Source organism: Nelusetta ayraudi, unplaced genomic scaffold (assembly GCF_046127955.1).
Source record: "Nelusetta ayraudi isolate G7.1 ecotype Tasmania unplaced genomic scaffold, CSIRO-AGI_Nayr_v1 ptg000136l, whole genome shotgun sequence".
Taxonomy (NCBI): domain Eukaryota; kingdom Metazoa; phylum Chordata; class Actinopteri; order Tetraodontiformes; family Monacanthidae; genus Nelusetta; species Nelusetta ayraudi.
In genome coordinates, this window is record NW_027466186.1 from 6,597,742 (window position 1) to 6,623,646 (window position 25,905).

Genomic DNA, 25,905 nt, shown 5'->3' on the forward strand with positions numbered 1-25,905 from the left:
CTAAAGTCAAAACATAGGAATTTGAAAGCTGCACACATAAAAAAAAAAACTTAGAACATCTTGGGTTATTTTCACAGATCCAAAGAGAGGAAATGGCAACTAATTGGAAGTTACTTCACATTTAAGATGCACTTGCAAAAAGGGGCAAATTATAGTTTGTTGTAATTAGATTTTACCATCATATTTAATGATGATAATAATAAAACTCAAGAGTCTTAGTCAGTTTTCCAGTTCTGATAGTGATTATAAAAAAAGGCAGGTGATATTGGTTTCTATCAGTGGGTGCCAAGCGGTTGTGATGTTAATGATTGATTCACTTACCCCATAACCCCATTAAAACCAGTGAATGATGTAAGCATGTGAACTGTTTTTAAGCCCTTTATAAAAATATTTTTTCTTACCACGTTCTCTCTTTGGCTCTGTTTATTTTTTTACAAGTGACAATTTAAAAAAAAACCTATGGTTGACTAAGTGAATTTCAAGTAATACCTCATCAAAATTGAACAAACATAAAAAAAAAAAACTGAGGTTTTTGCTGTCCTAGAAGACCAAACCTACTAGTCCAGTCTTCAGATGACCGTCACTTCCCTGTTCTTCCTCTTGGCATAATCTACAGACAGGCTCCTGCTGCCACCTTTGCGACACCCCTCTCCCAGTGGAGGTGATGGGGGTCGGTTGGCTGTGTTTGTAGCCTGAGCCGACTGCAGTGACAGACTGTATCCGTGTTTCGATGCCCCCTTCTGCAGCTGTCTGCTGGGCTCATTGTTGTCCTGACTCCCCAGCTCCCTGGGTGCCTGCTGGGCAGGAAGCTTGGCCCTGATTGGCTGCAGGTCTTTGAGGAGCTCCAGCAGTTCCCTCTTCTCCAGCTCTGCCTTTGCCAGCTCCTGCCTTATCCGGCGCTCAGCTCCGTACATGGCTCGCATCTCCACCATCACGTGGGACAGCTGGCCCTGAACAGGCAGAATGACTGAATTAACGAGCTTCAACACAATGGTTTGTGGGAGTGTTGGAGTCAAGATCACACCAAACGTGACATTATCAGGACTAGAGATTATCGAGATCAAGACAAGACCAAAACATTTGGAGTTTGAGATCAAGACTTCATATATCAAAGAAAAATAACAACAAAACAGAAATAAATTACCAGTATCTTTTTTTGGAATTCAAGGTTGCTTCTGGATTGAACAGCAACATCTCTTTTCAGCAAGGTATCTTTTAATCATTTTGTTTAATATTTTGCTACTTTGCCAATTATTTTGAACCATTTTCAAAAAAAACAAATTTGCTTCATAAATTTGCTTGTTTTTAGTTAATTTAGTAGAAACTAAATTAACTAAAAATAAGGGGGCAGGGTGTCACAAACAGAGCGTAAATTGGCAGCTGCTGGATTGAGTCCTGACTGGTCTTGATCAAAAATCCTGAATCCATCCAGTCTGAGACCAAGAAAAGACGGAGACCTTTAAAAAGTGGTCTCAAGACCAGTCTTGAGACCAAGACCAACCTCGAGTACTACCAATACTAATTTGCAGCGTGATTCTCGTTTTCCTGTTCACCTTGAGCTCCTCCACCTCGTTCTTCAGCTGCGACTCTTTCTGCACCATGTGTCTCCTCTGCGAGTCCAACCGGGACTCCATCTCCCGCCTCAACTCCTCCACTTTGCACAGCATCTCCGCCCTGTCCAGGTTTTCGTAGTTGGGTAATTACCAGAAAACATGTCAAATGAAAACAATAAGGTCACACAAACACACACACACACCTGAGCATCTCCACTTCAGTCCGCAGCTCTGCCACACAGTTATGCTGTGACTGGTCGTGCGAGAGGAGGGTGTGGCCACAGCCGTTGGGACACTCCCTGCGGAAGGTGCACTCGGACAGGTGAGTTTCCAGCCCTCGCCTCTCCACCTGCACGGGACAACCTGGGAAGGTGTGAGACTGAATGTGAGCGCAGCCTTCACAAGATGCAACCCAAGCTTGAAAACCAAGTTTTTCACATGAGTGGAAATAGTCTGGTGTCTTTTAAATAGTTTAGAGTACTTTCTCATAAGTAATTTTACATTTTAAATCCATTTTGACAAGACAAGAATCAATTATTTTATTTTTAGGGGGCTAACAATTAAAAATATCAATTATTGGTCACGTATCTCCATAGACAATCATCTTTTATTCAAGGTACCAAAAAACAGGCTTAAATTACAAACCTGACTTCTACGGTCCATGATAATTTTCAAAATATCGTCATCATTAAATCCATGGCAGTCATTTTGCAGACAGCACAAATATTTTCTTAATGCTGCTTTGCTGTAATCAACACTCTGACACTGCACGCTGCATGCACACTCTATGCATCTGTACCTACCACAGTGATAACATGTGTACTCTCCACCTGCCAACAACAGGTAACAACACTGTTAGCACAAAAGCGTATGCTTGCACAAGTACGCAGATATACTGCGTACTAGATATTCGATTTTCATGCTTCTTACAGAGATGTAAAGCTGACAGTGAGTGCACTCTGAGCAAAGTCTGCGGGGGGATTTTCAAGTCACCAAGGTGCACCAGTTTGGGACACAGCCATGGCAACAGAAGAGCCACCTGCTGCTCCCATACATGGTGTCATATTACCCTCACATCCTATGCATTCAGCGATGGCGCACACACATTTCCAGTGACCGCACCAAAAGGAAGCTCACATGCATTAGTGCACGGCACGAAGGCGAACTCGCAATGTTCTTCATGAGAGTGCAGGCTCTCCAGTGAGCAGACCGCCTCGCAACCCTGCGCTGCGTTCACACAGCGTATTTGCAGGTGGGTCAGGTCGTTGCGCATGTACCTGCCGTCAGAGATAAGAGCAGCATCAGCAGGGAAAGGTTTGGATTTTATCAGAATCGTGGAATGTACGCGAGCCACGTACACACGTATACGTAGACAAGGACACACCTGTACAGTGGTTTGAGGCTGCCAGCATCCAGTGGCAGTCTGTCCTCAGGACAGGAGCTGTGGTGGATCAGCCAACTGCTGATGCAGGCGCTGCAGTACGCGTGTTCACAGGGCGCCTGGAGGGGGCGCTCCAATACGTCTCGACACACACAGCAGAGGAGACCTTCATTCACGTAGCCCACAAACCTGTCCAGATCATAGCCCATCCTGCAAGACGTGTGTGAAACACACACACACACACACACACACACACACACACCCGAAACTTAGTTTTTAGTTACGTAAAATAACAGTAGTTATATGTTAATATCTTCTTATGACTAATTAAATTGGCTATTAGAGCATTTCTGCTGCATGATTAAAAAATGTAATTAAAATATTTTTTACATATCAAACTTGTATATGTTATACGAGTATATAAGAGTAGAGAGAAGGCACAGCAAATCTGTAAACACAACTGGAAAACCTAATAGTAAAATTGCAATTAGATTAATTGACTGACAAAAGAGCAACAAGACTGGTAAAGTCAACACAATACAACTGTGTAAATATTAAATCTACGTATAAAATACAATCTGCGTCGGTTAAAGACAACATTACTCATACTTACGTGATGGATCAACTTTGACTCATTTGATTCTGTCCTTGTCTTTCTCTCTTTTTTCTTGATCTTCAGTCATCTACACATCCACTCTTGACCCTGTAGGTTTCCTCACCATCCTCACTTTGTCACCTTGCAGTTGCTTCTGAGCGAGGGTCTCGTCTTTCCTTGGTGGTTTCCCTCACCGGTGGGAGTGCGTCTCCATGGAGAGGTATCCCACAACGGGTACTCACGGTTCAGAACGGCAGCTGTCAGGCGAGTTCAGGTCAGATCAGGCAGAATTACAAGAGAGGAGACACTCAGGGTTAAAAACTGACAAAATCTGCAAAACTTTGTTTTCCCAAAAACGACTGTGGTCCTTTAACTGTTTTTGACTTTCTTAATGACCCTGTCCACCGTGAGTGTCTTTCTCTTTCTTTCACTCTTGATGTAGGATTAACATGGATTACACTTTCTCCCTCCCCGATTGGATTACGGGCTGCACGGCATTGGGTGGCACACAGAAGTCAAAGAGTGACTCTAACTTCAAACAACACTATATTTTACTTCCATTGTGCTAAACTGGTTCAATCGTAACAACCAACAATAATAAATGAATATATTCTGTGTGCTTGCATGCAAAGGGCAATGGAAAACTGTAATATAAACGGCAAATTTATTTATTATTATTTATTTATTTTAGTAATAAATTCAAATATATAATAAACTAACATATACATAAAAGAGTTTAGTGTGAACCCTTTCTGCATTTAACTTAAATATCTATTTTCTCGTTAGCATGTTAAATTTTTGATGCTCACAGCCGGACTTGAAAAACTGAACACACCCAACGCATGTGTAACACGCCTATTTCCGGGGTTTTAACCAATCTCGGCCTTCAGATCATTCAGCGGGAGAAACTGAACTGAGTCGAGGGCAAACAAGGAAGCGTGAAGACGTTTCGATGTCTGAAGTGTGTGGATACGGAGTGACAGCTATTTTGTGATTCGTGTCAGTGTTTCCTCGCGTCTTCTGGTTCGTTGGAGGTAAGTTTGTTTGCCGTTTTACGTTGTCAGTCGTGACACTGCAACTCGGTGGGACGGTGTTAGCACTAGCAGCTACATGGTTCTTTCGCTTGTGATGTTAGCCGGCTTGCTAACATATATACATGGCGCCAGGGGGAACTAATGTTTTCACGTTGGAACTTTTTCCATGGCAGAACAATTAACAAAAAGTGTTCAGTAGGTTGTAGCTAAGAAAAACGCTGCTCAAGTACACAGGATGGACAAACATTTGACCTGGACGAAAAATGCATGAAAAAATGTCTTCCTCCAAGGTGGGGCGTGACAGAGAAAGTTTGAGAACCACTGCCCTAATCCCATGCAAGTCTATGGGGTCAAGAGTCAACTTTGTCCGAGAGACATGGGGCCATCACCCAGGTTCATCGGGATCCCTCAAGACACAGCCACGTCAAATTTGGGGCTTCTAGCCCATGAGGAACCCCGAAACCCTAATTCCAGCAGTAACCCTAACCCTAACCCTAATTCCAGCCTTATCGCTAACCCTAATGCCATGCAAGTCTATGGGGTCAAAAGTCAACTTTGTCCGAGAGACATGGGACCACATGCAGATTCATCGGGATCCCTCAAGACACAGCCACGTTAAATTTGGGGCTTCTAGCCCCAAATTTTCTTCCTCCAAGGTGGGGCGTGACAGAGAAAGTTTGAGAATCACTGGGCTAAGTCAACATATAAAACTGTAGATAAACTTTCTAAGAACAGCATGAAAAGTGGGCACATTACTGCTTACAAACATATGGTTAGCACTTATCCATCTTGGATACCTGTAGAATCCTAAATGCATCATTATATGCCACCTGGAGTTTTTTAATTTATGAAACGTGGCAAAATTGTGTTTCTTCCTGTTAGAATGGCTACAATGATGTGAACTTTGAACTTTGTATCAAAGATGCAGCAAATGAGGGTCTCAAACACGGTTAACCGTTAGAGTTACAAAAGCATAAAAATTCCAATGTGATTACAACTAGGCACTTCTTACTGACACACGATGACACTCTTCTGTCTTTATATTAAAGTGTATTTATTCACTATATTAGTTGATTAATAACTGATATCTCTGTCAGTGTGTTTTGTATTCTTCTTAGAGACAGGGTGATCAGTTTTATGTCTGCAGATGTTCATTGTTTTCTGTCCCTGCAGGGATTAAAATGCGGCGCTCAGGAGCTCCCAGCCAGCTCTCGGGTAACGCAGCCAAAAAGCCTCGGTTTGTGCCACCTGGAGCAAACATCTCATGTCCTGGCACTGAACCCAGACCCCTCACTTCTAAACTAGGTTTAAGCAATGCACTGGAAAAGGTAAATAATTCATAGACTTGTTCATCCAGTCTGATCCCCAATGTTACCCTCATCATCACCAACATCCAAGATCACTTTATACCACCTGCGACTGCTTTCTTTGCTTACTTTTCTTGCTTGTTTTCTTTGGCACAGGTTCAGAGAAGTCTAGCAGCACCAGTACCGAGTAAAACAGAGAAGGAAGTTCCGACTATTAAGTCCCAGACTTTCACCGCTGCTCCGGCTTTATCAAGAGCCCTGGCTCGTGTGCTCAGTGCAACGGAGAGTAAGGAAAATGAGGCTGAGACGAGACATTCCGACAGTTGTCTGGATGACTTCACAACCAGGGAAGAAGCTGGTAAGATGCAATGGCTTTGTTACTTTTTTACTTTAGTACTTTTTAGGCAATAATATGTTGTGCAGTACATAAACCACCAACCAAACCTTGATAATAATGTGTTATGTACAATGACTAGTCAAGTGCAATAATAATATGGGTTTTGATCTGAATGACACTGAGATGCTGTGAAATGGCACGTTGACCCTTAACTTACTAAACTTGATGAATTATGAATATTTTTACCCTCACACCTGTAGAGGACAGATATTTGTTATTCTGAGGTTTGTGTCTGGTGTTTGTTGATTGCTGGTCACATTCTGTTTTTACTGTTCATTTGTTACAGTTATAACTGATTATAACAATTTCAAGTACAGTCTAAAAGCTTGTGTTTCCACAACGGTAAACCTCTGAAAGCACATGCTGGAAGACACGTCCAGAGCACGAGACCACACACACACACACACACACACACACACACACACACACACACACACACACACACACACGCACCTGTCGTTAATAGCCACGATTCTGGCAAACGGGATTACACGCACAGATCTCTCATATACGTGACCTGAGTACACAAACAAAGTCGGCGGGCGATCGACTACTGTCGTGTCCTGGATTGCGTAGCTGTACAAGACGACACGCTATTGGCAACGCCGCGTTGCTTTACGCTTATTATGTCCTTCTCGCAATTGTCAATACAGTTGATATTTTACGAGAAGAAGAAATCGAAAAGGTTTCCGCTTCGTCTTATTAGTCAGAGTGACGTCCACACGCTTGGCGAGAGAACAAATAGTCGTACATATGAATGGATGAGGAGGGAGCGGAGTTGCGCCGCACTGCTGATCCGGGACCGGCAGGAGCAACATCGGTCTCAGTTTCACACTTGAACGCTGTCGCATGTGTGGCCAGTCTGGAGCGCTGTCTGTGGCGTCAACCGTTTCTTCTCACGTCCTCTTCCCCTGCCTCCCCTTTGCTCGCTGCGGTTATAAATAACACACACACACACACACACACACACACACACACACACACACACACACACACACACACACACACACTAGGAGCCGCATGTTCAATGAGGTGGGCGGGCTGGCGGGCTGGCTGGGGCGACAGCAGGTCCGGCATTATGTAAATTAGCGGGTGAGTGCTGCGGCAGCGCGCGGCAGATTAGGACTCGGGATCAGCGAGCGAGCCCTCCTTCACCTCCTCCACCTCCCACGGAGCAACTAGTGCCTCCCTTCTTTCTTCCCTGGTCGCGGACACGTGTTTCTCCATCAACATTCTCTAAACACGGCACCCTGTTGTGTTGTTTTGTCTGCGTGTGTGTCTCTCTATTTGCGTGTGCGTGTACTCAAACGGAACGCAAACGAACACGAGCAGCGGCGGCGTTCCCGTGCAGCAAGCATGCGCGGCGCGCGTGCTGCCCGCCTCAAACCCTTTCCTCCTCCCCCTCCCCCTCGTCATTTAGTTAAACCGGCGCCTTTTCATGCGTTCGCTCACTTTAAAGAGAAATTGTGCCCCCTCCCTCTCCCCTCCTCCTGACCCGTCATAACCTCAAATGTACTATTTTGTGCGAGTGTTTGTGACCGTTTGTGGTGGCACCGACAGCGGTCAGCCCCGTGTTGTAACACTGTTCGGCCGCCGCTCCTGTGCCTGGTTTGGGGTTTAGAGAGACCGAGCTGTAAGTAGGTCGGGCTGGGTTTAAGCGGCTTAGCTACGTCAGCCTAAGCTGGGAGGAATTCATCCGAAGCCCTCCGCGGTAGGCGGGGGCCTAAACGAGGCTGGCCTAGTTAAGCCTGATTCTTATTGTGTGCAGAAGGGCTCGTTTTTTTGTTGCTGCTGCTGCTGCTGCTGTTGTGCAACGCAGCCGAGAGAGAACCAAGGAGAAGCGGTGTGGCTCCATGAACACGCAAGGCACAGTTTGTGTCTGGGTTTTAGAGGAAGGCGAGAGGGAAATGAGTTAGGCCGGTGTAAGCTTCATCACCGTGGACCAAGGGGAAGCCAAGGAGCAGGGTGGGGGGCACGAGTGAGGAGCCACACTATCGAGGCTGGTTCACAAAGGGTCACAGCCACAAAAAAAAGGGCCCCCGTGGAAGCAGTGATGCTTTGAGAATGGCGTCCAGCTCTGTGTTTCTGTCCAGCATGGTGGGTAAGGCTCGCTCCTCCAACTTCACCCTCTCCGAGAAGCTGGACCTGTTGAAGCTGGTTCGTCCTCACATCCGCATCCTGGAGGAGCACACCAACAAGCACGCGGTCATCGTGGACAAGAACAAGTGCTGGGACACGGTGGCGGAGCAGTACAACGCCCTGGGAGGAGACAGACCCCACCGCACGGCGCAGGGCCTCAGGACTCTCTACAAAAGGCTGAAGGAGTCGGCCAAGCAGGAAGTGATGCAGCGGAGACACGCCCAGCCAGAGTACAGGGCCAGCATCTCGGAGCCAACCAGGAGAATTATGGAGATGATCCCTCACCTGTTTCACCATGTGCCCATCCACGAGAAGGACCAGGCGCTGCGCAGGTACAGTGGCACAGACGCTCGTAGTTCTGAAGGGATGATGCAACTTTTGTCCGACAGTAGAGCAAGTTTATGTCGGCCTTCTGATGAGGATTTAACTGTTTAACAAGGAGCTAAACTCTGAAACAAGTCACAGGGAAATGCAGTCAGCTCTCCTCCAGGTGTTCACTCTTATGCCAATATACTGTAAGGTCACACTTACCTCTTCATGCTTGGTTAATTGCAGAAAAGCAAACCAATATATGAACACTTATTCAGAAGATTAGAAATCGTTGCATGGCTGGATGAATATGGCACAAGAATTCATCAGAATTATCGAAATGAACTTTCTCAGACGACCTGGAGCAAATTCTTAAGTATTTGCGTCTCTTTGTTGTCCCCTGTCGTCGCTGCTAATCAGCTGCATGATTGATTTGCATCTTCATGAAAGGATGTCTGAAAAAGCCTCCGCTGAAAGCAACTTTGGAAACTCCGCTACACTTTGTAAGCACTCTGTTCTCACTTGTCTCTTGTCCTCCCTCTGTTTCAGATTAATATACAACAAGCACAGCTCCCCCTTGGAACACGCTGGCAGCAGCTCCTCTCTGGCTGGACTCCAGGATTACTCGGCAGCTGTTCCCAGTATCCCTCACGAGGTGGTCCAGCTGGACCCCGAGGAGGATGTCAAACCCCCTCCAGATCTTCCCATGCTCTCCACGCATACCGGGCCGGAGCCAGACCGAGGCCAGGAGCGCGAGGCGGAGCAGGACCCGGGCAGCGTCCACGACTACGATCCATCCATCTCTCCCGCTCCGTCCTCTGTCAACGTCCCTCTCTCCGCCTCCCCGGTGCCCCTGCGCCACGACCTCTACCCCAACGACATCTACTCCTGCCACGAGCCTGACAGGTTTCGCCCTCTCCACCTGACCAAGGAGGAGCACGAGCTGGTGTTGGCCAACCACAGGAAGTTTGCCTTGTATCTGGAGGAGAAGAGAGAGGGGCTGAAGAGGAAACAGGAACTGGAGGAGGAGCTTTTGCGAGCCAAGATCAAAGTGGAGAAACTGAGGGCTGCTCGACTTAGACACGGGCTGCCGATTCCACTATAATAAGCGCAAATAAACACAGCTGCGCAAGAAGACGAGATGCTGTGATCAGTTGAGCTGCATGGATTTCCTGCTCATTAGTTCAGTGTTTTAGAGCAGTTTCGGCCCATGTCTTTTCCGTTGAAACATAGTGCCTATGAACAGATAATGAAAAAGCCCACTGCATATTGCAGGATCTGGCTGACTCATGTTGCCATCCGTCAGTGTAGTTGAAAATCATTGCTCTTTCTTTGAAACCTTTGTGATCGACAAAAAAAGATGTGAAAAATGTGACAAGTGGATCTGAAAGCTATTTTAATAATGTAGATTTGAAACTAAACTCCCTAGAAATTTGCCATTATTCTTCATTTTTGAGTGTTTGTCTGAAATATTCATCATATTGTGAGAAGTCTAAAGGAGAATTTTTTTATTTAAAAAACAAACAAAATGAGACTTATAGCCTAATTGGACCCTTTCTTTCTGCACTTTACTTCAAGACATTATGAAAGCTTTACCCTTTTAAGACTGAGACATAAAATAGTGGCAAAGAAAAAGATAAAATACGCCAATCAACAAAGCAGTCAACCGACTGTTGGAAGCCTTTGGGGTCGGTGCTTGTGGTGAATTGCTGTTCTGTGACTCACTGAACTCAACTAGTTTGTCTGTTTCCTGGACTTATGGCCAGTTCAATGAACATTAAAAAAAGGGAGACGAGGACTTAATTTTGTCACGTTTGTCATTGTTAATGAAATATTGTTGTTAGAACATTGATTGTATTGTAAAGAAGTATTGTCCGTTTCTATTCACGTGTTGTTCATGACTACTTATTTCTATAAAAACACAAAACAATAATTTCTTCTCTACAGGTGTTGGCTTTGTTACTTATTAACACTGATGTCCACTGGACATGAAAAACACATTTCAACATAACAAACTGACTTGGTTTTCATACATGTTGAGTGATTGCAGACTTTTCTCTTCCCATCGAAATTCAATGCATCGAATAGACTTTGTGTAACAGTGACCCCTCTTGGTGGGTTGTGTGACTTATATTAACAGTGTTTCTTTTTGTGTGTGCATGTCAGGAGAAATCGGTGCCCCTGCTGGTGCCCCTCCTTCCTCGGTTGGGACGCCAGGCGTCCCTCCAGGCTCTGGCTGCGGTCAGGATGGTGTGCGTTACCTCAGTGTGATGTGGTGCAAAGCCAGTAAGAAGAAACACAAGCGCTGGGAGGGCGACGCGGTGCTCATCACCAGAGGGCGCACAGCCACACTGAAAGACATGGAGGGAAAGGACATTGGCAAAGGTGAGAGAGATCTGATGCAGTTATTGATGCTAACTACCCATACAAGGCTGAAAACATTTATTTATAAAGTTATGAGTTGTTATGTAAGAATTGTCTCTATTTGGTGGCATTATTTAATGTAGCATACCCGAAAAGAAAGGCATGCCAGACCAAAAAATGGATTGCTAAATTGATACTAAAAGTAATAATAATTATCAGTAGAAACTGTGACCAAATGTTACCAAAAAAAAAAAAAAGCAATCAGAAATTTTAGACCAAGTAACTTTGGAATCCTAGACCAGGCATGGGCAAACTACGGCCCGTGGGCCATCTGCGGCCCGTTAAATTTATTTAATCCGGCCCGCTGAATTTTAAATTATATTAATGAACCTTATTAATGTTTTAGTTTTGCATTTCCTGCCACAGTGAAGATGATGATATCCTGAAGAAACTGTTCGTAATAGAAAAGCCGTATTTCATTCATTTAAAGAGATATTTTGTTCTAATGCTTTTGCTAATTTTCAGTTTATATCAAAGCATATTTTCTACATATCCCATGATTTTTTTTTTCACCCCCTATGAGGTGGCTCACCATAACACTCTGTCCATCTGTTCCTGCTCCGGCCCCCTCTGGCAAAGTTTAGAACCCATTGTGGCCCACCAGTCAAAAAGCTTTCCCGTCCCTGTCCTAAACGGCAATTGGTGTGACTCTCTGTGCAGGAAGTGGCTACAAGGTGTCCCAGCTGGCTTCCCTCTGTGAGGGAGAGACTCTGATGATCGGAGGGAAGGAGGTGGAAGTGATGGGGGTCATCTCGGCCGAGGACTTTGCGAGAGGCCGGTGTTTCCAGGAGGGCTCGGTCGAGAGCGCCGAAGCTCCGCCTCCGTCTCGCCGCGTGGCCTCCAAACCTTTCTGTCCTCCGACCATGTTGGGAAAGACGCTTCAGTCGGGAGCCAAACCAGGGGAAGAGCAGACCTGCCGACCTCGCCATGACCCGTTTGCACCAGGTGTGTAGATCAAAGCAATACCATTGCCTGTTTAAACACGTGAGGAATTTATTTTGCAATTTTCCAATTCACTTCAATAGTTTCAGTATTTTATTGACTAGACATGAGGAAAAAAAAGTGGGCTAGCGTTTTTATTTTGCGCATTCAGTTGGCGTGCTGTGGAATTTCATTTGGATCGTGACTTCATAAAAGGAAAACAATGTGGGTCCTAAGACTCCACCACTTGAAAACTACTGACCTAAGAGGCTTTCTGCAGGTGCGCTGGTGATGCCACGCCCCTCCCCCAACCACCAGTGGTCCCACAACACGGCAGGACTCCCTGTGGTGGACGTGGTGATTGACCCTCACCTCACCAGCCACCTGCGACCCCACCAGAGAGACGGCGTGCTCTTCCTCTACGAGTGTGTCATGGGCTTGAGGTAAACAGGCTCTTTTTGAATCCCCTCTTGCGTTTGCTTCTAAGAGTATATAAGATGTTGTCAGAATTCCTGATTCCTCTCTGTGCCCCAGGGCCTCGGGTCGCCACGGCGCCATCCTGGCCGATGAGATGGGCCTGGGGAAGACCCTGCAGAGCGTGGCGCTGTGCTGGACGCTGCTCCGACAGGGAGCGTACGGTGGCCGACCCGTCGCCAAGCGTGTGCTCGTGGTCACGCCCGGCAGCCTCGTGCAGAACTGGGCGATGGAGTTTAATAAGTGGCTGGGCCGTGAACGGATCAATGTTTTCATGGTGGATCAGGTGAGATGTGGATTTACACGGTGGCTTAGATGATAGATAGATAGATAGATAGATGAATACTTTATTAATCTCCAAGAGAAATTTGCCCCAGGCTTAAGCAGCCTGGAGCTTTTAAGTAGAGAGATCTCAATTAGAGCAGACGACTCAAGCTCAGTCTTTAATGGCCAATTGGTCGTATTTCTGTTATAATGTGTTTCTTGTCCCTAGCTGCGTTTCCAATGCAGTGTGTCGCAAAATAAAAGCGATATTTCTAAAATTTCGAGAAAGAAACAATTGCGATGTGCAGGGGTTTCCATTGAATGGTGTGCAGCGTGTAAGCCGTAATTCTCAGAAAGTCCCTTTCCGCAAGACTCCACTTTGAGGAGGATGAGGTAAAAAATTTCTGGTATAAATCTGTATTTCCATGTTGTTTGCTGTCAAGAATGGTTGTTATATTTTTCTCTTTGATTTTTTTTTTAAACTTTGTTTTTATAGTTTTTTCTGTGTCCAGACTAAAACAACAAAAAAACTTAAAATTCATGTATAGAACGTAAGCATCAGAGAGGGTCATCTGCGGCTGAATAAAATGAGAGACATTTTTTAATATGAAGGACAGACTGAGAAAGCCAGGGCTGACAGATGTGGGTGTGTCATGCTCACAGCAGCTGTCCTCAGCTGTTGTTTGGTCCATAGTAACAGAAAATATTCCCAGAGGGGAGTGTTCCAATACGTAGTCATAAGAGGTGTAAGGTTCTCCACCTTGAATACCATTTCAGTGTCTTTGATTTAGAAGTAGGGACACTAAAGAAATAAAATCCAGAATTCTCCATACAGACCAAAGGTTATTTTTTTTTACAGTTCTCCACTCAGCTTGTGTTTCTTTTTCACTTTGATTACTTGTAAAAGTTTTTCATGACACTTGCGATATACCTCAATATTGACACGTCTGAAAAACCACCTCATGAGAGCCTAAAAGCTATTTAGTGATATTTGAGAGCTTTTTGAACTTCAGGTGTTTCCAATACCATTTTCTTTTTTTTTTTGCGATATTTAGGTTTTGCACAACTCCAGGGGTCATGGAAATGCAGCTATTTTGACTCGTTAATCTTCTTCCACTTTGTACTAACTGTCGCATGCGTATCCTTCACTGGCAGGACCACAGGATAGAGCAGTTTGTCTTGTCTCCTCTACACGCCGTCCTCGTGATCAGCTATGAGATGCTACTGCGCTGTTTGGAGCAGGTACGTTTTAAACTGTGACACTCCAAATAAGCTGCCTGATATCGCTCCTTTCACTTCATTTTATTTTGTTGTTTTGTTCGTGTTTGCAGGTTCAGAAAGTGGAATTTGGCCTCATAATTTGTGACGAGGGTCACAGGCTGAAGAACAGCAACATCAAGACGTCGGCGGCTCTGAGCAGCCTCAGCTGCAACCGTCGAGTCATACTGACAGGTGTGCACGCACATACGCACATTGAAAGCTGAAAACTACAGCTTGTAAAGGTTAATGACGCCATCCTTGCGTTTTTAAAGGCACTCCAGTCCAAAATGACCTGCAGGAGTTCTACGCCATCATAGAGTTTGTCAACCCGGGGATTCTGGGATCGTCCACGGCCTACAGGAAAGTGTATGAGGAGCCCATCCTGCGCTCCAGACAGCCCTCCTGCACCGAGGTGCTACATCCTCTCCACAGTCTTGCTTCTCTTCTCTGTCGGATTTTGAAAACTACTCTGGTTATTGATTTTTTTTTTCCCCCTAATTGGTCTGCGCTGCATCAGGAGGAGAGAGTTTTGGGCGAGGAGCGAGCGGCGGAGCTGTCCAGGCTCACCGGCATGTTCATCCTGAGACGCACGCAGGAGATCATCAACCGCTACCTGCCCCCCCGCCTGGACTGGACGCTGTTCTGCCAGCTGTCCCCCCTGCAGGGGGAGCTCTACCGGCAGCTCCTCTGCCACCGGGTGTTCAGAGGCTGCCTTCAGGGCTCCACGCAGACACACACACACCTGGCGTGCATCACGGCCCTCAAGAAGCTGTGCAATCACCCTCATCTGCTCCACGCCACTGTGAAGGTTGGATCTGATACTGAAAGCCCAAACAGCATCCTTGCAAAGCAAGACCTCCTGACTAATGACCTTTTTTTTTTGCCGCTTTTTGTTGTGTGTGTGTGTGTATGTTTTATAGGAGCGTGCCGACTCCGGTTCAGTGGAGAGCACCCTATACGAGGGCCTGATCGATCTTTTCCCAGAATCCTACTCTTCAGCCGCACTGGACATTGCCGACTCTGGCAAACTGCAGGTTCTGTCCGACCTTCTGGCCGCCGTCAGACAGTTTGGGCCGTCAGATAGGTGTGTGGGTGTCAGCCGTCTGCCAGTTGTTTTTGCTTAGAGGTCACACTCTGTGCTCTTCGGTTCTTCATTAACAATTTGGTTCACTTTTCAAAACATATTCAAAGCTTTTTGATATTATCTTAATGAATTAATTGTTTCAGTCTAAATGCTACTTAAATATTTTCACCATGAAAACAATTTAAAAAACTCTTGTATTTATTGAAGGTATGTTTGTCCCTGCAGGGTGGTGGTGGTGTCCAACTACACCAAGACCCTGGATTTGCTCCAGGACCTGTGTTTGCACCTGGGCTACACCTTCTGCCGACTGGATGGACACACACCCACCAGCCAACGACAACGACTGGTCAACAACTTCAACAGTCCCTACTCTCAGGACTTCCTGTTTCTGCTGAGCTCCAAAGCCGGCGGTGTGGGTCTCAATCTGGTCGGGGCTTCCCACCTGGTGTTGTATGATATTGACTGGAACCCTGCCAATGACATGCAGGTGAGACAAACACAGCTTTGCACATTTTGCGTTTAGCCACTAGAGGGTGCCCTGCACAAATTTACATTTCTCCTCTGTTCCCTTTTCATTGGAAACCATTACTAGGCTATGGCTCGAGTGTGGAGAGACGGCCAGAAGAAAACTGTTCACATCTATCGTCTCCTAACTGCAGGTCAGAACAAATGATTTGTTTGGAGTCGGTGTGACTTTGAATTTGCACATCATTTTCAGCGCCCTTTGGGACATCATGGAGGGGTCCTTCCAGCACCATATGTTGCAGCTCACACAATTTTAAATGTGGAACAAGTGAACAAAGTACAGAATGGACCTTTTCTAATTTCCCCACAAGATAGAGACACGTGTTCTAGTTAGAAAATATCATACGAACGTCATTAATAGTAAAGTGAATTTTGCACAATGTGTGACCTTTATTCTCACGGTGAACCAGACTTATTTTTTTGTGTGTTGTGTCTGTGTAGGCTCCATCGAGGAGCGTATCTTCCAGAGACAGGTGTCCAAGCAGGGTCTCTCTGGGACGGTGGTGGACCTGGGCAAAGGAGCCGAGCACACCAGCTTCTCCACCAGTGAGCTGCGAGACCTGTTCACCCTGACCGACACGCCCTGCATCACACACGACCTGCTGGCCTGCAGCTGCAGCATGGACGGCTCCGTCCCAGGTCAGCCTCCGAAGCGACGCATCAACACACCGACTACGGCAGCTGTGTTTTTCAGCTGGCTGAAGCCGTCAGTCAGTCAGTCACTCGCTCACCCACTCGCTCACTCACCCCCTCCCCCTCGTTCTCTCCTCTCAGCCGCCAGTCAAGTGGAGGAGGAGCAGCTTTCTGACCGGCGCTGTCAGCTGGGTCGGCATGGCGACCGCGGCGGGGCCTCGCAGAAACCCCTCAGCATGTCTGAACTGATGCAGTGGAGACATTTCTCCGGGGACACGGCCACCTTCTCAGACCCCTACCTCGATCACGCTCGAAACCACATCACCTTCGCCTTCCAGACCACCATCTCCCACACACACCAGTAGACACAACACACTGGCAGCTCTCACTCACTCACACTTCAACATATATATATATATATATATATATATATATATATATATATATATATATATATATATATATATATATATATATATATATATATATATATATATATATATATATATATATATATATATATATACATACATACATACAAACATGCACACGCACACAACCCCACCCACGCACTCTTATGTCTTTAAGCGCTCTGGACCTTGTACCAGTTTCTTCCAATTACAAAACTGCAACCGGCTCAAATCTTTTTTTTTTATGTGGAATTTCGTACAAAGATGTCTATTTATTCATAAAGATAAAATAAACTTTTCTTATAAAATATAATCAATAACCCTTTTTTTGCAAGTTTTTTTGTTCGCCCTTTTTAGGATTGAAGATGAAGATTTTACACGTATGTGTGAAAGCTTGTGAAGTTCTTCCGCCTCTATTCTTAGTAGTTGTAATAGCCCAGGTTAATTAAAGGATTCTCTGTTTTGTTACAAAGTTTGAATGGCATGAAGGGAATGCATATATATAATAAGACCAAATATTCCAAATGTGCCACATCCACAGCACGAAAACATTTGTGCGGCTTTACGTTGTGTTCGTGTCATGCCTCGACCTGTTGATTCAGCAGGCTGCTCTGCGTGGCCGATCTGTTCGCTCTGGCACTTTGCACACCGCTCGTCTGTTCATGCTCTTTTACACAAAGCTGCTGCGTGGGAGTTACGTCCCCGACCGTGTGTCTCTGTGCGTTTGCGGCCTGCTTTGCCATGTAATCTCAACTTTTACATAAACGGGCTGAGCATTAATTATTGGGGTTATATTGTTAGGCAACTACCTTGTGTAACAAATGGGTGCGTGGATGGGAAGTGTTTCCTTTTGTGTGGATGACAGACGGCGGGTGGCCTGCTGGGGGCGGCGTGCTGATTATACGCACAACTGCTGCTATCTCTGTGGCCACGGTGGGAATTGAAACCGTCCGTCCGGCCAAGCCTTTTTGTCAAAATCGGATGCCTTTTGTAAACCCTGCATGTTACGTACATTGTGTCGTGGTCTGTGGAACCTGGTTAAGGTCCTTCAAGACCCCTGTGACCGCACGATCAGCTATGTGCGAACATGTTCAAGCATTTTTTTTTAATTTTTTTTTTTATTTTTGGTTCATTTTAGATGTCTTGTCATTGTTCATATGGTGTAAGTAAATACTGAGAGTACAAAAAAATGCCTGGGTGTATAAATTCATACTGTGCCTGAATGTGAATGCTGAGCACTTACACAAATGCTGCATCTGTCATTGTAATTTGTAATTACAATAAAGAGTTTTTAGATTGTATGAGTTTCTTCAACTCGCTAAAATTAGATTAGAAGACTTTATTGCCATTGTACTGTACACTACAAGTCAAATGTTTAGACACAGCCTATGAATTTATTTTCTTCCATTCTCATGACTATTGACATTGCAGTTTCTCAGCAAAGACATCAAAACTATGCATGAACACATGGAAATTTGTAGGAAACAAAAGTGTAAAATAACTCGTTTTTGTATTTAAATTCTTCAAAATTGCCACCTTTCATAAAAAGCATATTCATAGTTATTGAACATGTTTTTCTTTGCTGCATAATTGCATATACCTTGCTCATATATTTGATGTCTTCAGTATATATCTGCAGAAAGTTGTAAAGATGACAACTTTTTTTGTTGCAAGAGCAGTTGTGTCCAAACCTTTCCCTGGTAGTGTACGTACACGGCACAGCGAAGTTTCGTTCAGTACTTGTGCACCATCACAACAAGGCAGCTGCTTGTTGATCCAGAGCGATCACATGTTGTGCCACTTTAGCGCTGCTATTGGCCACGTGTCGCCCCAGTGTCACCCGTGCGAGCTGGAAATTGATCTGAACGGCTTCCCCTCGCCATCTCGGAGGCCATGTGCCGCTGTCTGCATGTGTTGGTATTTGTCCGTCTGTAAAGCTCTTACTAGCTGCCCTGCCAACCACGTCCGCCCCCACACCCGTTTAATCTCGGCTCCGACGGCTCAAAGACCTGGCCGTGGATTGAATGAACCACTTTCCTCTGCTGGGAGACAGTTGTTTTTTTTTTTTTCATTCAGATTCTAAAACCATATATGAGTAAGTCCTTCCCCTCCTGTGATCTCCAGGGCGGCTGTGGAAGTCATGAATGTACGGTTGAGGCTGAAGCCACGCCCCTTGTATTAACCCTGGTGAGCTTTCGGGGTTATTATTTTATCAGTGCTAGAATCCCATGTATTTATAATCAAAAATGGGGAAGAAGAAGAAGCCTTTGTTAATCCCACATTAGATAAATTTGCGAATTAGAGCGACAATACAGTAGAAAATAATGGAGATTATATTGATTAAAAGAAGTAAAGAAATAAAATGAAAATGTTTATAGACTAAGAAGGAACAAACTAAATATTTACATTATATTGACAGTTGGAATATTTTACAAGTCATGTACACAATATTTACATAGGAAGAAGGTCTGTATCACCATTTTAGGAGCTTTTTCTTTTTTATTTGTTTTTATTTAACCTTTATTTTACCAGGAAAGTCCCATTGAGATTAATTACTCTTTTCCATGGGAGACCTGGCCGAGAGGCAGCAAAATTTAAACAATTCACAATCAACAGTTACAGTAATATTATAAAGAACAGTTACAATATAAGGAGGTTGTCTCAAGTGCTCTTAGTGTTGGATGTAAAGCCATTTAAAGAAATAAGCTTAGTCAATTTCCAGTCTTTTGGAACGTGTTCCAAGGTGAAGGAGCAGACTAGACAAAAGCCCCTTTTCCCATTTCTGTGTGGGCAAATGGGACTGAAAGCAACGAGTAATCAAATAGTTTAGCATACAAAAGCAACTTTCTATCTTAATTTCAGTTCACTGCCACGATTATTCTGCGCAAATTTGTTTCTTCTAAAACGTAGCAGTGTAGATATATTTTCATCAGGTCTCCTCGTTTTATGTTACTTTGTTGACCTACTGCCTTCGATAAATAATTAAAGGCCAGTTTGGTTGCGATAAAAAAGGATTTTATTGTTGTTATTGTTCAGGGTTAGAGGAAGTCTTGTAAAAACGCCTGGTGGATATACTGTCACAGAAAGTTTTACACGGAGCTCCAGCAAGGTGGTGCAATTCCACACTTTTTTTTGTTTTGTTTTAAGGTCATTGGCTTCAGTTGGTTCATCTTTTCAGAAGCTGCATGTTCTCTCCTTCCTGATGACATCTCAGATGTATCCTGACTCTGTTGTGTGTTTCGCATCATGCTGAATAATGCTGCAGAGAAAGAGATCATCTCATTCACAGTTGGCTATCTATAGCCGCCACCACCGCGTTCCCGTCAATCTGAGGCCAGTCCGGGCAGCAGCGCAGAACATCCACCTATTCCTCTATTTATCCACCCATCCATTCATCCATCCATCTATCCATCTAGCCAGCCGCCTGTGGTCCCGCTCCAGCACTTAACAAGGATTTAATGCCGCCCAATCATCTGCCAGGCAGATCAGATCAGGGCTGTAATACACAGCAGCAGGTCCCACGGATGAGGTCACAACCCCATACAGAGGCCCAGAAAACAACAGGCGAAAAAGCAGCATAATCCCACAATCAGCGTAATAACGGCCTCTGCTCTCACTTGTTTCTTCTCGAAGGCACAAAGTGCTCCGGTAAAATTGAAAGACTGATATTTATAGATAGAGCTCATGGAGAGTCCCTAATGTTCGGATCATTCACAACAACATAGCAGCTGGTGGTTTCCGACCCCTTTTACAGTAAATCTCTCCGTTAAGCTCCCATTCAGATGGGAATTCATTTGACAGTCTTGTATTGTGGAAAATGCACTTTGTTGGAAGGTTTCTTTCAGGAATGTGTCTCAAGCCTGTCATTGAAACCACCAGAAATAAATAAAAAGTCAGTCCTTTTAAAGGTTCCTGTTACAGAAAACGTGTCCTGGGTCAGTGACATCACAAAGGGCATGGAGGCTTCAGGTTAGTGACAGCACACCCTGCAACGCATTTGTTCCAATCCCTAGAACTGCCCCGCTTTCAATCGGTTCCATTTCATATGTATGTATGTTTTTCCCCCATATTAACATATGGGGGAAAAAAATCATCAGTTAAGCAAGGAAGATAAAACCAAGTTTTTTGGCAGATGGCTGTAAACAGCGGGCTAAACAAGCTGTTCATCTGGAAATCTAGAGCATTGTTTGGGCAATCGATCATATGAGAGCCACGGCACGGGAGAGCGAGATGTAAAATAAAACTCTCAACATGGAGAAAATATGGGACATTCACAAATAGTTCCAGATGGCAACAGAACAGAAAACCGCTTCGCCTTTGGAATCAAGACTGCGCTGTTGTAAACTCGCCGACAGCTCAGGCTCTCATTTGATCTTGTAGGGAGTGGACACATCCCTGATAAGAGCACGTTATCAGGTCGGAGACACACCTTGTATCGTACATTGAAACTTTATGGCATCTGAATAGATCGTCTTCATTCATTTCAGTGCCGACGTGCACGCCCAGCTGATAAATGAAGTTTAGAAATGAATCTCTCGGTGCAAATCAAATGTGTTCAGAGAGCACAGGTGGGAAGAACCAAAGTACAAATACTTTGTGTTTTTTTGTGTTTTTTTTTTTTTTTTACGACTTTTTACTTTTACTCCCTGCATTTTTAAACAAATGTCAGTACTTTCTACTCCTCATATTGGAAACAATTGTTGGTTCTTTTTGTGTTTTAAAGTATTTAAAAGATACAAATTCTGTTCAAAGTGGATCATATTTCAGATTCTTTTAGAGAGCCTCAGCTTTGGGGTCACTGCTCAGTGTGTTTTCAGTACAGAGAAAACACATAGAAAAGTACCTTGGTTATTGTTATTAAGAGTGTAAACATTCAATAAAGGCTCACTGCTCATAAACCAAAACAAAGCTATAGCATTGAGAGTAGCAAAACAACGCTGTTAGAAATTATCCAGATGCTCATCAATACCTTTGACCTCTGACCTCTGGACAGTTCAGTCCAGATTATTCTGTCACAACATTGTCTAAAATTAGGTTTTACCGTGGAGTGTTTATTCCAGGCAGGGAGTCAGACAGTGTGAGGGCCAGTAAACACTTGATACACAGACACAGTCAGAGCCTCCACTCACTGTGACCTCCCTCTCTCCCCCTCCTCTCCCTCTCCTCTCCCTCTCCTCTCCGCATAAAGCAGCTGATGGAGGGAAACCCCGGCAGAGCGCTGCAGACCCTCAGAGGGCAGGGAAGCTGCTGACACATAGAGAGAGAGAGAGAGAGAGAGAGAGAGAGAGCTGGAAAGCGTCGCTCCGGGATTTAGCCAGATGTTCCCAAACTAAGCGTGCGCTCCTTGGCGTCCGAGCCTGAACTCTGTGCGTCGGGGGGCGAGTGCACATTTTAGATGCATTTTTTTTGTTTGTAAGGAGCTAGGTGGTGCAAGTTGAGCGTTTTTTGTTTTTTGTTGTTTTTTTTTAAGCTGAGTTGAAACTTCACTGTTTGACGCGAATCCCGGCTGATCCCCGTTCCATCGCGGCTGATCCTCCGCGCAAACCAATGCTGTCCAGCGTGCGGCGTCACAGCCTCCGGCTGCAGACGGAGCTGCACCGCTGGAGCATCTGCGACCCGGGCAGCCACCTGCTGTCGGACGCCGGCTTCCTCGGCCGCGTCCCAACCTGCATCTCTCGCTCCAAGTCGTGCGCCAGCTCCGCCGGCGAGTCGGACGGCAGCCGCGGCAGCTGGTCGTCCTCGGACTCGGTCATCTCCAGCGACTCGGCCGTCGACCGCGACCACCAAGCCGGCGCGGCGAGCCCCTACCGCGTGGTGCTGCTCGGGGCCAGCGGGGTCGGCAAGACGGCCTTCACCCGGATCTTCGCCGGAGCTGCGGACAGTATGGACAGCGACGACTACGAGCTGTGTGGAGGCAAGTGTCGAAAAGTTATGTGGAAAGAAACACTTTAAATGTCTGAGTGTTTTTGTGGAGGAAATATATATATATATGTATATATTTTTTTATTTTATTTATTTATTTATTTTTTTTACTATACTAAAGTACTTTATAAATGTGAGTATATTCGGGTTTGAGGGAAAATTAACAGTAAATAAATCAGAATGATGATGCGATAGTTGGCTATAGACAGTCTGGCATGGGAAAACTACGGCCCGGGGACAATATGCGGTCTGTGCAGCTTTTTAATCCGGCCCGCCGAACTTGAAGAAATTGTATTATTAGTAAGTCATAAAATAGCTGTATTTTATGACTTACTAATGTGAATTTACACTGAATTTTTTACTGGTGTAAATATTCTAACGTGTCAGGAAAAGCACAGTTGATTGTGTATTTGAGTAGGTAATAAAGATCCTCTATTGAACGTCTCTGCCTTTTGGCCAGAGAGGGTCAGCGATAAACAAGTATTTGTGTTGTCCGTCACATGCATGACGGCAATCAAAAGGTCTCTACCTGTTGTTATTTATCTATTTATCTATCTATTTGTTATTATTCTCAAGCTTGTTGTTCTGTGCTCGTTGCAGATGAATTGTGCGAAAAAGAAGTTGAGGTGGACGGAGAGCCTGCAACTCTGACTCTGCTGGACACCTGGGACACAGAGGTGAGGTGAAAAAGCTCGTCCACACTGGCCTGTCAGAGGAGAGCACACACACATGCACGCACGCACGCATGTGGTCCTGACTGCGTGTCTCTGCCTGCAGACGGAGGGTGAATGGGCCGAGGAGCGCTACATGCAGACAGGCGATGCCTACCTGCTGCTGTACTCGGTGACCGACCGGGCCTCCTTCCTGCGGGCCTCAGAGCTACGCATCACCCTGCGACGCTACCGACCGGCCCAGCACACCCCCATCATCCTGGTGGGGAACAAATGCGACCTGGTGCGGCGCAGAGAGGTGTCGGTCAACGGTGAGGAGACGATGCTTTCCTTCTCTCGATTCTCTTGATTGATGTGCTGATGTGTGACATTTCAGACATCATTTTAGTTTTTTTTTTGGTTATTTTATGTTCTTTGTGTTAATGATATTTCGGGTAATCTCATGGATTACCCGAAGTACATTGTCCTTCAGCCCACTCATTTTTTCATTTCCAGAGTTGCTTTATTTTTGTTTTGAGAGATTACATCTTGCCAATTTGTTTGTTCGGGTTCTTGTCTTTTTCTTATTTTGTCAGTAGATTGCTCACAAATACGACACTGTACATTATAACGAAAATAAACCATTCATTCATTTAATTCCTTCATTCAATCATTCCCAGAGGGCCGTGCCTGCGCCGCCGTCTTCGACTGCAAGTTCATCGAGACGTCAGCCGCCATGCAGCACAACGTGTGGGAGACTTTCCGAGGCATCGTGAGGCAGCTGCGCCTGCGTCGAGACTCCAAGGAGGCCAACAAGCGGCGCCGGCACTCCAAGAGCAAGAACAAGGCGCAGTGCAAGAGCATCCCGGTGAAGGCCAGGCGCTTCCTGGACAAGGTGGTGGCCAAGAACAACCCCAGCGTGGCCTTCTGGCTCAAGTCCAAGTCCTGCCACGACCTCTCCGTGCTGTGAAGTCGCCTCTTGACCCGCACAAATTGAATGTGTGGAGAAAAGCTGCAGAGGCCGTTCACCTCCAGCTCTGCGTACGGCCAGCGTGGGGCCGCATTAGCAGCCGCTCTGTAACATCGATTTGTTTTGGAACAAACTGGGCAGGACAGAGTGGCCCCGCAGGTGCCGAGGGCCATCAGTGTGCTGCGAGTGGGGGAGACTCAGAGCCTCCGCTGATGGAAGCTGACAAGAGGACTTGTTGACATGTGTTTGGCGCACATGGTGGGTGTCAGGCTTGCCTCCTCTCCTCTCCTCCCCTCATCTGTCCTTCTCTCACTAGTGTCATCTGTCCATCTCCTGCACCAGCGCCCCCCCCCGAAAGAGGAGCCGACGACCAACAGTGTTCACAGGGTTCAGTGTTTGTCTATTTATGACGCTGCGTTTTGCACTCACTTACTGTAAATAAGGGTTGATAAGTTAAAAGTGTTTCTTTTTGCTAAATGTATTATTCAGTGAAGCCTATTGGAATAAAGTGATGTTACAATTTTGAAGAAAAAAACAAAAGTGTCTCTGCGTCTGTCATCCGAACATCATAAATGAGGCGCTGGCACGGCGGTGAGTCAGTGCCCGCGCAAGAAAAAAGAAAAAGACACTAGCTTGCACAAGAGAGACGCGGAAAAAAAAAAAAATGAGTCATTCATTCATTCATTTTGTATACCCGCTTCTTCCTGAGATCAGGGTCACTGGGATCTGCTGGAGCCTATCCCAGCAGTCTTCGGGGGAAGGCAAGGTACACCCTGGACAAGTCACCAGTTCATTGCAGTCAAGCAGTGAAATTCAAAAATGTGACGTTTCACAGTAAAAAAAATAAAAAAAATCAGCATGTGTGTGCAAGCACTCGTTCTCAAGCGACGCTGCGGTCTGTTTTCGTGGCTGAAAAAAAATCGTGGAAACTGGAGGGAGCTCGGACAGATGGCTCCGACGCTGCCTCCACACAGTTACACACACACACGCGCACACACAAAGAAGGACGGATTGAGGGATGCATTACATAATCTAGTCGCTGGCATTTGCATGTACGCGTCGCCATCCGTCTGCAGTCACAGGTTCTGGTTTAAGTGGCGAACCTGTGAAACAGTGACTCGCTCGCACATTCAAATAAACCACTGTCTTGATTCCATGAAGTTTTATTTTTTAAGCCCATAAAGCTTTTACATAAAAGCATGTCCATATGATGTATAGTTTGATAATCCCTGATAAGCGAAGAAGGGGCGGGGGGGGGGGGGGGTCATTAAAATAATGAAAAGGTCTGTGACAAAGAGCTCCCCCCCCCCCCAAATGTTGATTGTGTTGATCTTTTCAGGGCTAACGTGGACGAGGATTTTTTAAGGAAACAAAGCTTCTTGGTTTGGACTAAATCCCTCATAAATTCACTTTGAGTTTCGTTTTTTGCCTTTAATAACCCTTTAGTTTTAAGTTCCGCTGGAGCAATGGCTTGTCTTTCAATCAGCTCGTTGACATACAACTCCTTATCAGGTGCTGCATGTAATAGCAAACCTGTCAGGGTCAAAGTCTGAGGGCAAAAAACTGAGAGGGTGAAGAGGGTGAAGGAGATTGAAAAGGAATCCCTTCCCAAAAATCATTTTCCCCTGTCTTGAGCGAAATGCTTGTGATTTA

General features: G+C 45.4%; 4 protein-coding genes across 5 annotated transcripts; 3 read left to right on the top strand and 1 right to left on the bottom strand.

Annotated features, from left to right (window-relative positions):
- Positions 1-54: 54 nt before the first annotated feature.
- On the bottom strand, positions 55-4,321 carry rnf41l (ring finger protein 41, like). Of its 2 annotated transcripts, none has more exons than XM_076012970.1 (6): positions 3,654-4,321; positions 2,938-3,144; positions 2,691-2,830; positions 1,757-1,916; positions 1,554-1,674; positions 55-950 (listed from the first exon to the last, which is right to left on the bottom strand). In XM_076012970.1, the coding sequence occupies exons 2-6, from the start codon at positions 3,141-3,143 to the stop codon at positions 570-572; spliced, it is 1,008 nt and encodes a 335-aa protein (XP_075869085.1). In that variant the 5' UTR covers position 3,144; positions 3,654-4,321; the 3' UTR covers positions 55-569. The 2 variants fall into 2 exon arrangements, with proteins under 2 accessions (XP_075869085.1, XP_075869084.1); XM_076012969.1 differs by having other exon boundaries at positions 3,548-4,321.
- Positions 4,322-4,423: 102 nt separating this feature from the next.
- Positions 4,424-16,718, top strand: rad54b (RAD54 homolog B). Its single transcript, XM_076012968.1, has 16 exons — positions 4,424-4,563; positions 5,737-5,891; positions 6,027-6,228; positions 10,882-11,100; positions 11,800-12,084; positions 12,341-12,503; positions 12,595-12,820; positions 13,954-14,040; positions 14,130-14,250; positions 14,331-14,470; positions 14,576-14,866; positions 14,979-15,142; positions 15,368-15,629; positions 15,735-15,801; positions 16,109-16,306; positions 16,442-16,718. Exons 2-16 carry the CDS (start codon positions 5,745-5,747, stop codon positions 16,663-16,665), a joined length of 2,796 nt encoding a protein of 931 aa, XP_075869083.1. The 5' UTR covers positions 4,424-4,563; positions 5,737-5,744; the 3' UTR covers positions 16,666-16,718.
- Positions 7,475-10,863, top strand: fsbp (fibrinogen silencer binding protein). The gene is made up of 2 exons (XM_076012971.1): positions 7,475-8,738; positions 9,265-10,863. Exons 1-2 carry the CDS (start codon positions 8,332-8,334, stop codon positions 9,818-9,820), a joined length of 963 nt encoding a protein of 320 aa, XP_075869086.1. The 5' UTR covers positions 7,475-8,331; the 3' UTR covers positions 9,821-10,863.
- A 5,436-nt stretch (positions 16,719-22,154) lies between the features above and the next one.
- On the top strand, positions 22,155-24,780 carry gem (GTP binding protein overexpressed in skeletal muscle). Its single transcript, XM_076012625.1, has 4 exons — positions 22,155-22,624; positions 23,233-23,309; positions 23,410-23,614; positions 23,963-24,780. The coding sequence occupies exons 1-4, from the start codon at positions 22,258-22,260 to the stop codon at positions 24,250-24,252; spliced, it is 939 nt and encodes a 312-aa protein (XP_075868740.1). The 5' UTR covers positions 22,155-22,257; the 3' UTR covers positions 24,253-24,780.
- Positions 24,781-25,905: the final 1,125 nt, after the last annotated feature.

Excerpts from the sequence above, each read along its gene's own strand:
- gem (XM_076012625.1), top strand. The coding sequence starts at position 22,258 with ATGCTGTCCAGCGTGCGGCGTCACAGCCTCCGGCTGCAGACGGAGCTG. Across the intron at positions 22,625-23,232 it reads CGACTACGAGCTGTGTGGAG|ATGAATTGTGCGAAAAAGAA; the intron begins GCAAGTGTCGAA and ends TGCTCGTTGCAG. Across the intron at positions 23,615-23,962 it reads CAGAGAGGTGTCGGTCAACG|AGGGCCGTGCCTGCGCCGCC; the intron begins GTGAGGAGACGA and ends AATCATTCCCAG.
- fsbp (XM_076012971.1), top strand. The coding sequence starts at position 8,332 with ATGGCGTCCAGCTCTGTGTTTCTGTCCAGCATGGTGGGTAAGGCTCGC. Across the intron at positions 8,739-9,264 it reads AAGGACCAGGCGCTGCGCAG|ATTAATATACAACAAGCACA; the intron begins GTACAGTGGCAC and ends CCTCTGTTTCAG.
- rad54b (XM_076012968.1), top strand. The coding sequence starts at position 5,745 with ATGCGGCGCTCAGGAGCTCCCAGCCAGCTCTCGGGTAACGCAGCCAAA. Across the intron at positions 11,101-11,799 it reads GGGAAAGGACATTGGCAAAG|GAAGTGGCTACAAGGTGTCC; the intron begins GTGAGAGAGATC and ends CTCTCTGTGCAG. Across the intron at positions 15,630-15,734 it reads ACCCTGCCAATGACATGCAG|GCTATGGCTCGAGTGTGGAG; the intron begins GTGAGACAAACA and ends AACCATTACTAG.
- rnf41l (XM_076012970.1), bottom strand. The coding sequence starts at position 3,143 with ATGGGCTATGATCTGGACAGGTTTGTGGGCTACGTGAATGAAGGTCTC. Across the intron at positions 1,917-2,690 it reads CGTGCCGTGCACTAATGCAT|GTTGTCCCGTGCAGGTGGAG; the intron begins GTGAGCTTCCTT and ends ACACCTTCCCAG. Across the intron at positions 1,675-1,756 it reads ACTGAAGTGGAGATGCTCAG|GGCGGAGATGCTGTGCAAAG; the intron begins GTGTGTGTGTGT and ends AAACCTGGACAG.